Source organism: Sorex araneus, chromosome 2, assembly GCF_027595985.1.
Source record: "Sorex araneus isolate mSorAra2 chromosome 2, mSorAra2.pri, whole genome shotgun sequence".
Taxonomy (NCBI): Eukaryota; Metazoa; Chordata; class Mammalia; order Eulipotyphla; family Soricidae; genus Sorex; species Sorex araneus.
The window spans coordinates 243716543-243730600 of NC_073303.1; the positions used below are offsets into that span (position 1 = coordinate 243716543).

At 65.8% G+C, this 14058-nt stretch overlaps 1 protein-coding gene across 4 annotated transcripts; it reads left to right on the forward strand.

Moving 5' to 3' along the window:
* Window positions 1-1715: 1715 nt before the first annotated feature.
* On the forward strand, window positions 1716-11286 carry MIDN (midnolin). Of its 4 annotated transcripts, none has more exons than XM_055128650.1 (9): window positions 1716-1928; window positions 3156-3872; window positions 4951-5038; window positions 5122-5184; window positions 7241-7369; window positions 7460-7768; window positions 7853-7997; window positions 8114-8380; window positions 9461-11286. In XM_055128650.1, exons 2-9 carry the CDS (start codon window positions 3640-3642, stop codon window positions 9736-9738), a joined length of 1512 nt encoding a protein of 503 aa, XP_054984625.1. In that variant the 5' UTR covers window positions 1716-1928; window positions 3156-3639; the 3' UTR covers window positions 9739-11286. The 4 variants fall into 4 exon arrangements, with proteins under 4 accessions (XP_054984625.1, XP_054984624.1, XP_054984627.1 ...); XM_055128649.1 differs by having other exon boundaries at window positions 1723-1928; window positions 7850-7997; XM_055128652.1 differs by lacking the exon at window positions 7241-7369 and having other exon boundaries at window positions 1732-1928.
* The last annotated feature ends 2772 nt before the right edge of the window (window positions 11287-14058 follow it).

A 14058-nucleotide genomic window follows, 5' to 3' on the forward strand; every position in this document is an offset into this window, starting at 1 on the left:
TGGGGTTTGCCCAGCGGGGGTGGCCCAGAGCACCCTGCACCCACCCCAGACACAGGCCCCTCCAGCTCCCCTGACTCCGCCCCAGCTCTGGGCCGGCCTGGGGATTCCTACTGGGTGAGTGAACAGGCCTTGTGTGCCACCACAGCCGGGAGGTGACAGGGAGGCCACCCCCGGGCATGTGTGAGGTACACAGTCAGCAAGGGGGGGGGGGGTGTTCCGCCTGTGTCACCGTCCCATGCCACTGAGTGTCCCCAGGAGGTCCCAGTTGGGGTTGAGGTGGCCCTCCAGGGATCTGGCAGACACCCTGAGCTATTCCAGAACCAGCCCCCCCTCCCCCCCTAGGGCTGGCAGCTGCGGTCACAAGTACACCATGGCCCAGAGACCGGGTGCCATCAGTCACCTCAAGAACAGCAGCCGATCCGGCCCAATACCAGGGACCCCCTGCCTGTGCTCCCAGGCCCTGAGAGGCCTCCCTCCTGTGGGGGCCAGAGGTGGACCAGCCATTTGCAGGTTGGGTCCCTGGACCCCCCAGCCAAGGACCCATCTACACCCAGGGGAGCCCGAGTTAGACAGGGATGTCTCAGCACCTTATTTTGTCCTGGGACCACACCAGCAGGCTGTGGGCTCCGGGCTCCCACGGGGTGGGGGCCGAGGCGGGGGGGGGGGGGCTGAACCCCCATCAGCCACATTCCTTCAGGCAGGCGCCCTCCCTCCCCACTGCACTAGCCCTGACCCTTAGTGCTGTCCTGTTGTCATTAACTTGATCTGCAGAGCGCCCTCCCCCCCACACACACCACTGCCTTGTAGCCCACCTGCCCTCCACCCTTCATGCTCTGTTGCTGTTTGAAAGGCTCCTGCCCGCCCAACGGCTGCAGGTGGGGCCCTGGGTGCCTTGGGTGGGAGCGGACAGGAGCAGGGAAGGAGCCCAGCTGTGGGAGGGGCGGCCCGGGGCGAGGGTGTGGGTGGAGGTGGATAAAGGGAGGCCCGCCAGATAAGGGGCTGGGGTGAGGACTTGTTCCCTGGGGTCCCAGTTCTGCAGACTGGGCTATAGTTTTCCAGGGGTGGGGGGAATCCAGGATGTGTCCTGGCCCACTCGTCACTGGCTTTGTGGCTTATTCTTACATGGAAAACATGGCCGTAATCCACCTCTCCCCACCCCAGGCTGGGTGCCAGCTACCGAAGTACATAAATGGGGTGTTGACATTGGGGAGGGGGCCCCACTTCCTAGTCTCCCTGCCACCCCGGCCGGGAGGCTGCTGGCTTTTTCCTCCAAGCACACCCTCCCTCCCTCCTTCCAGGGAAACTGAGTTGTAAACCCTCCTGAGGTTTCCAGCCTGACCCTGGTGGATGGTTACCCGACACCCGCTGAGGTCACCGTTAAGGCCGCCCAGGCAGCTGGCGAGGGCACCCCCTCGTCCGGCAGGTGACTCGGCCCTGTTTTTCTGGACCACAGTCGCTGACTCAGGCCCCCATTCCCGCCCTCCCCCCACCCGGCTCCGACGGGGGCGTCCTCCGGCCTGGGACAGATGGGGCAGCAGGAGAGGGGGTGGGGCACGGGGCTGAGTTTGCACCCCGAAATCCCAGAGCTCCCAGGCGTGCATCCCAGCCACTGCCCGCGGAGCTGTCGACCCTGACCCGGGTTTCTGCGGCATTCAAGAGAGTGCCCGCCCCCCAACATTGGCGGGGCGCGGCCTTGGGGTAGCCCAGGCTCCGTGTTGCTTCTGGGTCCTGGCCGGCAGGCAGGGGCGGGGGCCGGCCTGCGTCAGCGCCCGCCCGGCACCCGCCCGCCCAAACTCCACCCCGAGGGAAGGCGGCGCGGATAAAGGCTCGGGGGCCGCCCGCTCGGCCCCAGACCAGCCCCGCCACCGCGCTTTGCCCTTACGTGGGTACACTCTGGACTCGGGCTGACCTCGTACTGGACGCTCCCGGTGAGTGGGGGGCGGGACCTCGCCAATCCAGGGAGGGGGGGAGTCCCCACTCTTGACTCTCCAGGCTGCCCCACTGCCCTTTGTTCCTTCTTGTGACAGACTTGGGGTCAGGGTGTCTCGGGAACCGGGGAGCCCCCCAGGACATGGGATGGGAGGGGCCTGGCGCCGCCAGCACCGCCCTGGCTGGACCGCAGCCCCCGCCCCGCCCCCCGGGCACTCCCCCTCCTCGCGATTGACCTTGAGCCCGTGGCCGTACCGGCCTCAGTGTCTCGGGCTGTGCCTCCCCAGGCTCCGGGTCTGGAGGCCGATGTCCCGCGCGGGGCTGTCCGACAGAGCTTCCCCTGCGCCACTTAAGCGCCCAGGACCGCCGCGACGCCCCCTCCCCGGGCCTCGGGGCCGCGTTCCCGGGCGGGGCCGGCAGAGGGCGCGCCGGCGCTGCTGACTCACCGCAGCCCCGAGCGGCGCGGGCGCAGCCGGGGACGCCGCGTCACGTCACGGCTCGGGCGGGCGCGACTCGGGAAACGGGCCGGGCCCGCGGGACGGGGGTGGGACGCGAGGTGGCACCGGCTCGGGAGGGGCCCTCCCGCCACTGGCCACGTCACCGCGTGCCGACCCCGCCTTCGGCGCCATTCCCCCTGCAGGGGTGCCCTCGGGCACGGGGAGTCGAGGCGTGGTTAGTGGGGGGCTTCGAGGGTCGCCCACTGAAGCTGGTGTCCCCTAGGGCCACAAGATTCGGACCCCCGCCACGAGGCGCGCGGTGTCCTCCCGCTCTTAGCGGCCGCACCGGCTCGGGGGAGAAGCCCCGTGGCTTCTGGTCCCTCTGGGCTCGGGGACGGTCCCCTTGGAGCTTATGAAACGTCCCAGCCGTGGGTCCCGCGCCCCTGGGGTCCCAGGCCTTTGTTGCGGGCGGGCGGCTGGCCTTATGAATGGCCGCCGGCGCGGGCGGGGCGCGAGGGCGGACCCGAGCGGCGCCAGACCCGCCCCCCGCGGGCTCTCTTTGGCTGCAGGGCTTCAGGGGCGGGGCGAAGGGCGGGACCGCTCTGCCACGTGGGGCGGTGCCGCGACGGCTCTCATTGGCCAGTGACCCTGGCCGACGGGGCTAGGGGCGCGCGCCCATTGGTCGGCGCGGAGCCGGCGGAGTAAGTAGTGAATGGGAGGGGGCGGAAGCCCCGCCCCTTGGAACGTTGATACATTATAACTTTTTTTTCTTGTTACTTTCACCCCCAGATCCTCTGAGCAGCGGCGGCGGCGGCGGCGGCGGCGGCGGCTGTGGCTGTTGCTAAGGGAGGGGACGCGCCCGGAAGCGCGGCCCGAGCGGCAGACGGCACCGAGCACGGACGGACGGTCGAGCGGCGCCCCTCCTTTGGGACCCTCCCCTGCGCCTCGCCGCGGTCGCCGCCCGCCGCCCTTTAAAGGCGCCGCCAGTGCCGCCCCCACTCCTGGAAGGGCCCCCCACCCCCCCGACGAGCCGAAGCGACCCCGGAGCTCCACTCGGATTTTTGATTCCTGATTTCACCTTCCACTTTTGGGACCTTCTCTGAGGAGGGACGCGCGCAGCCCGCACCCCACCACCACCCCGCACCTAGCCGCGCCCAGGGTCGTCGCCCCCCACCTCCGGAGGACCGCATTTCGGGAACCCCCGCCTCTGCCCGGAGGCGCGGTGAGGATTGGCGGCGCCCCGCGGACCCCAGCACCCCAGCGCGGGCCGGGGATGGAGCCGCAGCCCGGCGGCGCCCGGAGCTGCCGGCGTGGGGCCCCCGGCGGCGCCTGCGAGTTAGGCCGGGCGGTCGAGGGGGCGCCCATCAACCTGGCCATCCACAGCACCACGGGCACCCGCTACGAGCTGTCGGTGCCCCCCGACGAAACGGTGGAGGGGCTGCGCAAACGGCTGTCCCAGCGCCTCAAAGTGCCCAAGGAGCGCCTGGCCCTGCTCCACAAAGACACGTAGGTACTCGCGCCGCCCCCGGCCCCCGGAGCCCGGCCGCCCCCTCGGGCCCGGGCCCCCGGGCGGGAACAAAGAGCGCGCCGCACGGGGAAGGAGTGGGGCGGCCAGACGGGGGGGCGGGGGCGCGCCGCGCGCTCTCGGGCGCCCTCTGCTCGGCCTTGCCTGCCTCGGCCCCCTCCCCCGCCCGGGGTCGGAGCACAAAGGCGGCGGCAGCCGGGGCGCCCCGCGGGCCGGGCTCCATCGGGTGCCCGGAGGAGGGGATGTAGGGTTCCCGGGGTGGCGCGGCCACCGCCTCCGCCCGCGTCTCCGCCGGCTTCCGCATCTGCCTGGCGGCCCCCCGGCGTCTGGCTGTCTCCCCCCCACCCCACACACTTGCGTCTCTCTGCCCCCCTTTGTTCTCGCCACGGAGCGGTCCCCGCGGCCTCCCCCTCCCCCTTGGTATTTAAATCGCCTCCAGGCCGGGAAGCCCTCCCCCCGCGGGCCTCCGGGGACACGCTATGTCCATCCCCAGCGGAGGGGCCCTGGTGGGGGAGGGGCGGGAGGGGGAGGGTCTCTTTGTCTGAGCGGCGGCGGGGCCTGGGCCTAGAAGGGGAGGGAGGAGGAGGGTGCCCAGACGGGCAAAACCCCTAAAGTCTGAGCCCTGGGGCGGCCACAAAAACCAGCCCGGGACCGGGGCTGGTGAGCCCCGGGCAGGGGCTGGCCGGGCACTGACGGCGGGGAGGGTGACCCAAAAGGCCACGGCGGGGGGGGGGGGCGCAAACACCCCCACACCCCGCCTGTGCTGAAAAACGCTCCGAGGCGTCCGAACGCGAGTGCTCGCTGGAGTGCAGAGTTTGGGGGGGTGGTTGGGGAGGCAAAGGGGGTGAGAACAAGCCAGGATGCGGCTCCCCCGGTGCCAGCCTGGGAACCACCCCAGCGCCAGCTCCGGGGGGGGGTGGGGGGGAGAGGCGTGCAGCCCAGATCGGGAAGGGCCAGGAAGGGGTGGGGGTGGGAAGTCCTTGTGTGTCCCCCCGCGGGCGGCCTCCGCTTCCGCGTCCCTGCCTCGCCGGGCGCCTCACCTCTTCCTTCCTCCCCCAGCCGGCTCAGTTCGGGGACGCTGCAGGAGTTCGGCGTGGGGGATGGGAGCAAGCTGACGCTGGTGCCCACCGTGGAGGCGGGCCTCATGGTAAATGGCTGAGGGCCAGCGCTCCCCAGGCCCCCCCCCATGCCCGCTGCACCCACACTCAGGGTCTCTCCGTGTCTTTACAGTCTCAGGCCTCCAGGCCCGAACAGTCAGTCATGCAGGCTTTGGAGAGCCTCACGGAGACCCAGGTAAGCTGCCCCCGGCCCTGCCCTGGGCTCTGGTCTCTGCAGTGTTGGGGAGTCGGGGAGTCGGGGTGGGGTGGGGGGGTGTTTGTGTTCCCAGGAGGCCCGTGGGGAGAGGAGGGGACACACACCCCGCCTCCGTGCCAGCTTGGCTCTGCTACCAGCTTCCTCGTCCGCCTCCCCCCCTCCCCCCGCCCTGCACACACCACCTGACCTTCACCGGCTGCTCTCCCACGGGGGCCGGCAGGGTGGGGGGAACCCCGCTTTCTCCAGCCTGCCTGCCTGCCTGTCTGCCTACCGGGTGACCTTGGACCCCATTCCTGCGGGGGAGGGGTGGGGGGCATCCCCAGTAGCCACTGCCTTCCCCCCTCTGTCCCCCCTTAGCCATTGTGGGTTCCCCAAACCTACCTTTAAATTTTATCGGGGTGGGGGGGTTGTTGGAGGGAGGGGCCAACCTGGGCAAAAACTCCTTCCGTCTTCCCCCGTGACCCCATTGTGAGGGGTGGGGAGTGCTCCTTCTCCTTCTGGCCTTTGTTCTCTGCCCCTGAAGGGGGAGGGGGCGGGGGCGCCCAGCCCCAGGGCTGGCGGGGCCCAGACAGGATGTTAGGAAAATATTTAGTAACCCGCCGTGAGGCGAGGGAGGGAGGAAAGGAGGCCACGCGGGGCGGCCCACACCCGGTTCCCCGAATTTCTTGCAGTTTTATTTTTCTGCCCTTGTTGTCATCCCACCCCCCCTTTTGGCACCCCCCTCCCACATCTCCCTGTGGGTCTGTCCCCAGGAGGGTGCCAGAGGCCTGAGAAGTCTGTCTTGGTGGGGTGAGGGGGGGCCTGCCCCACCACCCAGGCCTCCCCAGCTGAGCCCCGAAACCTGTTAAGCGGCTTTGCTCCCTCCTCCGGCCCTGGCCCTCGCCCCCTCCCCGGCAAGTAGCGTCCTGCCCTGGCTGAGGGGGGGGCCTCCCAGCACTGGGTGGTCTGCCATCAGGCTGGGGGGGGCGTGCCCTGGGGGGGGTGTCTGCACATGACTTCCTGGGGCCCCTGAGAACCCAGCTCTCCGGTTCTCTTGGAAGTGGGGGGGGGTGCTGCGGTTGTCAGGGCCCCCCCAGGGGCGGTTTTGGTTCACATCCGCCCCGGGGTGCCTGCGTCAGGAGGCGGGAGGTGGGGGGGGCCCCGGGGGGGTGACTGGGCTCCCGGGACTGCTTCCCCGCCTGGCACCCAGTCATGCCCGCCCGGTTCTCTCCCCAGGCAGGAAGTTGGCAGGGTGGGGGTGGGGGGCACCGCAGCTGCTCTGGGAAGCCGTGGCCGGCTCCTTTCTTCAGGGGCGTTGCCGAAAGGTTCGTGGGGCGGGCAGACAGGGCTGGGGGAAGGGGCTAAGCCCTGCCTACCTCCTTTGCGTGCACCCCCTCCCATCTTCCTTCCCCTCGGCCCCCCAAAACAGAGAAGGTTCTACCAGCCACTCCCAGCGGAGAGCCGGGAGGAGGTCTGAGTCATCTGGGCCTGTGTCACTTCTCAGAAACCTCCGCCCCCCCCATCCCGGCCTCTGGGGAGTGTGCAGGGCTGGCCAGGCCCCAGAGGAGAGGCCCCGGGGCAGATGGGGGTCAGAGGCACCCCCACACACGCCTCCCCTCGGACCAGGGCTCGGGTGAGCCAGAGGGGAGAGTGGCCAGCTCGGAGGGCTGTTGAGGCCACTTGGGGGGTAGGGGAGTGCAGGCCCGTTCTGATCCCCCCACCCCCCCTAACTGCCTCTTCCCCGCCCAGGACAGATAAATATTTATCTTGAGAAAGCAAAGGTTAGGATGAAGAATTTCTGCAGGAATTCCAGGCCCTGACCAGGCCCCGGGTGGCTTCCCTGGAGGGACCCCTTCTTTGTAGTCACAGATGACCTGGGGGGGAGGCGCCCCAAGGCAGCTGGGGGGAAAAGGTGTGAGGTAAAGGTTAAGTGTGACTAGACCCCGCCCCCTGTGGCCTCAGTTTCCCCACTCCCCATACAGCACATTGGCCAGGGAGAGCCAGGGCCCATGCCTCACCCCCACTCCCATCTGATCCGCCTCTGTCCCCCCCACAGCCCCCAGCGATGCCCGGGCCGGCCCGGGCTGGCAGAGGCAGCTTCCGGAAATACCGATTCCTTTTATTTAAGCATCCATGGCGCCAACAGGGAGCCCAGAGCCCAGAGAGGGGCGGCGAGAGGCCCCAGGTCACACAGCGTGGGGGGGCTGGGCCGGGCCGGGCTGGGGGCACAAGGGGTCCAGGACCCCCCGGGGGCTGACCCGGCTCCTCTCCGCAGGTCAGTGATTTCCTGTCTGGCCGCTCGCCGCTGACCCTGGCCCTGCGCGTGGGGGACCACATGATGTTCGTCCAGCTCCAGCTGGCGGCCCAGCACGCCCCCATGCAGCACCGCCACGTCCTGGCCGCCGCCGCCGCCGCCGCCCGCGGGGACCCCAGCGTGACGGCCACCCCCGTGTCCTCCCCCTGCCGGCCCATGTCCAGCGCTGCCCGTGTCCCCCCGGTGCCCACCAGCCCCGCCTCTGCTTCCCCCTCGCCTGTCACAGCTGGTACCTTTCGGTCCCACTCAGCCCCAGCCACCTGCACCGAGGTGAGTCTGGGGAGGGTGTGAGGATGGGAGGGGGTCCTCCGGGGCACTGCCCAGCTCACAGCGCCCCCCCCTCCAAACCAGCAGATGGAGTGTGCGTCTCCTGCCAGCCCTGGTGCCAGCCCGGCCGCCAGCCCCGGGAGCAGCGCCGGCCCCCGCTCCCGCAAACCCGGCGCGGTGATCGAGAGCTTCGTCAACCACGCACCGGGGGTCTTCTCAGGAACATTCTCCGGTAACTGGAGGGGCCCCACCCAGCAGCACCCCACGTTCCCTCTCTTGGGGCCGCCGCAGTGGTGGGGGGCGGGGTGGTGGTTGCCATGCGTTCATGACGCCCCCTCCCCCCGCCAGGCACACTGCACCCCAACTGCCAGGACAGCAGCGGGCGGCCCCGGCGGGACATCGGTACCATCCTGCAGATTCTCAATGACCTGCTGAGCGCCACGCGGCACTACCAGGGCATGCCCCCGTCCCTGACCCAGCTGCGCTGCCACGCGCAGTGCGCGCCCGCCTCGCCCGCCCCGGACCTCACCCCCAAAACTACCTCCTGCGAGAAGCTGGCAACCGCCGCCGCAGCCCCAGCCTCACTGAGCCAAGTCCGCATGTGCAAGCCCCCGGGTGAGTGGGGAGGAGGGGCGTCCTGTGTTAGCGCGCATGCTGGCTGACTCCTGGGCTTACTCCTGGCAGGGACTGACCCCTGGGGAGAGGGGGGCGGAGCCCCCGGGGAGGTGGGGGGGCTGCCAGCTGCCATACGCCCTGCTCTGCAAGTGCCAGGAAAGAAGGGAGCATGTGTGTTGGGGGCACAAAGTGTCCTTGTGCCTCCCGGGGAGGGGCGTCCGTCCTCACTTCCTCCCGCCGCCCCCCCCTGCTGCCACCTGCAGATGGTGCTGGGAATTCACTGAAAACCGCTCAGTCAGGCCCAAGCTGGGGCGAGAAGGGGGGGGGCAGCTCTCCCCTCCTCGGTAGCCTAGTTACCCCCATGAATCGGGAGGCATACAGACCCTCAGAGAGGGACCCCCCCCCCAACGTGCCCCAGTTCAGAGGGAAAAGCAAGACAGGAATATGCAACTCAGGCTCCCCGCGGACTCCTGGCTCAGGCAAAGACCGGTTGGTGCCCTGGGAGTCGCCCCAGTGCATCACTGGGTGGGACCCAAATCCTCTTCCCCATCAACCCAAAAAGAGAAATAAAGAAAGGAAAGGGCGGGGGGGCTTGGACCCAGTTGACCCAAGTTTGATCCCCAGCATAGATAGGGTCTCCTGAGCCCGGCCATGAATGATTTCCTTTTTTTTTTTTTCTGTTTTGGGTCACACCCAGCAATGCACAGGGGTTACTCCTGGCTCATGCACTCAGGAATTACTCCTGGCGGTGCTCAGGGGACCCTATGGGATGCTGGGAATCGAACCCGGGTCGGCCGAGTGGAAAAAACGCCCTATCCACTGTGCTATCGCTCCAGCCCCCATGAGTGATTTTCTGAGCTCAGGAGTAACCCCAAAATCAAAAAAGAGAGCAAACGGATGGGGATGCAGCTCCAAGCCGCTGGACCACCCAGTCTTCCTTTCAGGCATTCTACCTTCGATCCCATGGGGGTCCTATCCAACTCCGTCTCTAGCCCAGGCTGGGGGTCACCCTCTGGCTCTCCCGGTCGGGCAGGGGGTGGGGGAGTTCCCTGGGAGTCACGGCCACCGCCTCCTTTGCAGGGGACCGGCTACGGCAGACGGAAAACCGAGCCACGCGCTGCAAAGTGGAGCGGCTGCAGCTGCTGCTGCAGCAGAAGCGCCTGCGCAGGAAGGCGCGCCGGGACGCCCGCGGCCCCTACCACTGGCCCCCCAGCCGCAAGACGGGTCGCAGCGACAGCAGCAGCAGCGGGGCCGGCGCCAGCCCCAGCGAGGCGGCTGGCCTGGGCCTCGACTTTGAGGACTCCGTTTGGAAGCCAGAAGTCAACCCCGACATCAAGTCCGGATTCGTGGTGGCCTAGGGACGCGCCCTGGCCCCTGCCCAGCCGGGTCCTCGGGGTGTGGGTTGAGTCTCTTTTTTTTTGTTTTTGTTTTGTTTTGTTTTTTAAATTTCAATTCTCACCATGATTTTCTGGACTCTCTGGATGGACTTGGGTTCCTGCCTCCAGCCTCAGCTCAGTTACGCCCGTTTCTTCCCGCCCTCCGCGTGCCCGGTGGCCGGTTTCCGTGTCGTGTCCCCCGCACCTCCCCCCCCCCCCCCGCCTCGCTGTCTGTCCATCCCCTCGTGCCCGCCCGTCGCCGCGGTTCCCCCCAACTTCCCCAGCTCCCAATATGTAGCAGACTTTCCAGATGGAGGAGAGCTGGAGACACAGGCACACCCCCCACATCCCCTCTGCCCCGCCCCCACTTCCCGCCCTCTTCCCCTCTAAGTCAAAAAAAAAAAGTGAAAATCCTCATTATGCACTTTACAGATGAGGGGGACCATGGAGAGAGGGCGCGCCCCCTCCCCCCACTGGGCCCCCCCCGCTGGGCTGGCCTCTCCACATCTGTCCTGATGCCCCCCACCCACTCCCTTTTTTGTTCTTTTCTTCTCCCACCCCCAGTGGGGTTTTTTGGTCTTTTTTTTTTTCCCCCAACTCCTGGAATAATAACCAAGGCGATTCCGGGGAGAGGCCATCAGGACCCACCTCGGGGTTTGGCTGGGGGTTAAGGAGAGGGGACAGTCCCTGTCACTGCCACCACCAGGCTTGGGTCACCACCACGCACTGTGTGATCTCCACCACCTCCCTCCCAACCCCCCTTCTTTCTTTCTTTCTTTCTTTCTTTCTTTCTTTCTTTCTTTCTTTCTTTCTTTCTTTCTTTCTTTCTTTCTTTCTTTCTTTCTTTCTTTCTTTTTCTTTCTTTCTTTTTTTTTTTTTTTTTCTGAGCTTGGGGTATTTATAGACTATTCATTTCTGACTGAGCCAATAGTTGCTTGGGAATCCTTGAAAAACCAGGAGAGGCATGGCTGTGGGGGAGCGGACGAGGGCAGGCAAGGACCCCCCCACACACACACACCTCAGCTGTTCATTCCATCCCAGCCAGAGAGATCTGGGAATGGACTCTAGTTGGCCGGGAGGGGGGGGTCTCCTCTGGCCCTCACTTTGGGGAGGGGGGTGCTGAGCTGTGAATCCCCTGGCACAGGGTAAGCTGTGTAGCATTAACCCCCCGGGGGGGGGGAAATCGCTGCTGGTCTAATTTGGACCCTCCCCACCCTAGCCCATGCCCCCCCAGTCCCATGGGGGCTAAAACTAGACACCCCCCCCCAACAAGGGGCCTTTCCATAGGGTTAGTGTTTTTCAATTCACTTTTTTTTTTTTTACTTATAATGGAGATGTTGGGGTCCTTCCCTCCCCACCTGTCAGTCTTGTCCTGACACCCTCACCCCGTCTTTGTCCTGCAATTTGTTCGCCTGCCTGCCCCCCCACCCCCCTCCCTTCCTCCTTCTATGGCCCCCGTAGGTGCACCCCTCCTTCCCCCCCCCATTATGTGTTAATGGTTTCAGATGTGAACATCATGTGTTAACTGTAGCGCTGTACATTTTTTTGTGGGGGGGTGGGCAGGGGGGTCAGAGGGTTAGGCATCAAGGAATTTTTTTGGTTTTATTTTTGTTTTCCAAAAAAATAGAAAAAACAAACAAAAAGGAGAGAAAAGCCGGTTTGTTTTTGAAGAACTGTCTTGAATACCTATTTAAATGTGTGTTCTGGTTTTTGTTTATTTTTGTTTTGTTTTTTTAAGGGGGGGAAAGAGTTTTTTTTAAAATAGCCTCTGTGCACACACAGGTCTGAGGGTGGAGGGGCAAGGCAGGATACCAGCCCACCCCCTCCCCATCAACACCTCCACCCTCCTCCATCCTTAAAAGGACCCTGGTGGGGGGAGGGCGTTCTGTGGCCTTTCCCACACCTGACTTAGTTTCCCGTACGAAAAAGCATAAATTTGGAAAAGGGGGGGAAGGGAAAAAAAAAAGCACCACACCTTGATTTCAAGTAATAAACAGAAACTGAAACAGGAGTGAAAGAAATGTGCCTCCTGGGAGCGAGGGAGCAAGGGCGTCTCCCAAAGTCCAACCTTGTAAAGGCTTTGCTGGGGTTCCAGGAAGTGGCTGAGGGAGGCTAGTTCAGCAGGGTTCCGTGGGCTGTGGGCCTCCAAGTGGCTGGCCCAGGTTCGATCCCAGGCATCCCACAGTGTCCCCCCCGCTGCACCACGGGGAGTAAAAACTTGAGCAGGACTTGGATGTGGCCCCCAAACTAAAGAGAAAAAAAAATTGTCTGTGAAACCTCCCTTCTCCCGACGAGGTACCTAGAGCAGTACCTAAGTTGCTACTGAGAGCTTTTCTTACGGTCTCAGCAGCTTGGGGCGCGGTGGACCAGAAGCTCCCCTGTGGGTGGAAGGTCCCAGACACTTCCTGATACCCAGGGCCCAGCAGGAAGTACTAAAGACTGGGTGGACCCTCCCTGTTGCACATCCTGGGTGGGACCTGTGCGCTCAATTCCGGGTCCCCGGGTGGGGGCTGGGAACCCACCCAGTGCCCAATGGGGAACTCACCCTAGTTCTACACACTCTACACCTGGTTCTACCCCGGGGGGGCCCCTCCCCCAGCCCTCCGGATGTCTGCACCAGTGCATTCCAAGGCGCCCTGGCCTCCATTGATAAGGGTCAGCCTCTGCAGTCCTTTGTTGTTGGTTTTGGGGCCACACCCAACAGTGCTCAGGGGCTACTCCCAGCTCTGTGCTCCGGGTACCCTGAGGTGCAGGTGATGCAAACCTGGGCCTCCGGCATGCTGAGTGCTACCCTCAGCTTTTCCCTCACCAGGATGTCTGGGCAGAGGTGTCCCCCTCACCCACCCCTCCCTTTAAGCCTGGGTTCCCCTGGGCCAGGGGCCGGCCCTCCACTCCCACCTTCATGTCCTTTGGGGCTGGGCAGGAGGATAATCTGACATCTGTCACTGCACTTATTTCCTGACTTAATCGGTACCCATGCCTGGGATTTAGGGCTGATCCTCCCACTACATGGATGAAAAAATTGAGGCCCCCAGAAACATCTCCGTAACCCCCAACCCAGGACTGGAAGGTGTTTATTACTGTTCCCCGCTACCAGGTGGCCCAAGTCACCCCCTGACCCCCAGAGCCAGCTCTCAGGAATGCCAGAGGGGTAGGGAACTTCGGTGTGTCCTATAGTCATCTCCTTGATCCAGTCACCCCCAAATCATCGTTCACCCAAGGCAGGAATGTGGGCGGCCCAGGACAGGCTGAACCCTCCAGACCTCACTGTCCACAGAGCAGAGATGACCGCGGGGCGGGAGGTGTGGGTCGAACCCCGGCCCAGCAGCGCTGCTGCGTGACCCGGACAAGCGCCGCGGGGCTGGGTGGGGGACGCGGAAGGATGGAGTCACGGAGGTACCTGCTGAATCACCCGGGCCTGGTGCAGGCTGCAGGCGAGGGGTGGGGGTGGGGGGCGCGGCAGTGGCCCTGAGGCACCAAAGCTCATGCCTGGGGCGCTGCCCAGCAAGCAAATGGGGCGGGGCGGGGGGTCGCGGAGCAGGGGGTGTCAAAGGGTCAGAAACTGCCCAGAGGACACCACCCAGTAGAATGCGGAGGCCACTGGCCTTGACCCCCAGTCCCTGTCTCCAGGACCTGCCGGGTCTGAGCCGTGGCCGTCCAGGCCAGGAAGAAGCTCCGAGAGGTAAACTGAGGCTTGAAAGCCAGTTGGGGTTCCGCGAGCATCGCAGGGGGCGGGGTCTGTCCCGCACCGCCCCCCTCCCCCCATTGAGAAAAAGTTGAATGGGAGGGGGCGGCCTCCGGAAACCCGCAAGGATGGAAACGCGGTTTCCGGGGCAACGCGCCGCAAATCGGGCCTGACGTCACCGCGGGGAGGGCGCCCCGCCCGCCCCCGTCCGCGCGTCGGGAGGCCCGGCCCCGCCCACCGGGGGAAGTCTTATTGGTGACGATACCCGTCGCTCTTAGCCACACACCAGTGCTGCCTCTCGGGAGGTGGGACTGTAGCGGTGGCCCGACGAGGTGCGCAAGCGCGGCGCGGAGGCGGGCAGCCCCCTCCTTCTGGCCGCACGTCCGCAAACTTGGGGGCGGGAGACGCGCCAAGGGTCTGAAGGCGGCGGCTGCTCCCGGACGGAAGAGGGGGCGTACCCGGGGGCGCTGCACGTGGACCCCCCCAAGTCGGGGTGTTCTCACGTGCACCCCTCTTGCCACGTCCAGGCTCTGCCTGCTACCCCCTCCCCGAGCTAGGAAGGGGGTGCAGGGGGCTGACCGGGAAGAAGGCCCTTGGCTTGAGGCTTTGCCAAAAGA

What these genes read in the sequence shown, in the direction of transcription:
- MIDN (XM_055128649.1), top strand. Translation starts at nt 3,640, where the DNA reads ATGGAGCCGCAGCCCGGCGGCGCCCGGAGCTGCCGGCGTGGGGCCCCC. An exon ending in GGGGCGGCGAGAGGCCCCAG is followed by an intron (nt 7,370 to 7,459) that starts GTCACACAGCGT and finishes TCCTCTCCGCAG; the next exon opens with GTCAGTGATTTCCTGTCTGG. An exon ending in CCGCATGTGCAAGCCCCCGG is followed by an intron (nt 8,381 to 9,460) that starts GTGAGTGGGGAG and finishes CCTCCTTTGCAG; the next exon opens with GGGACCGGCTACGGCAGACG.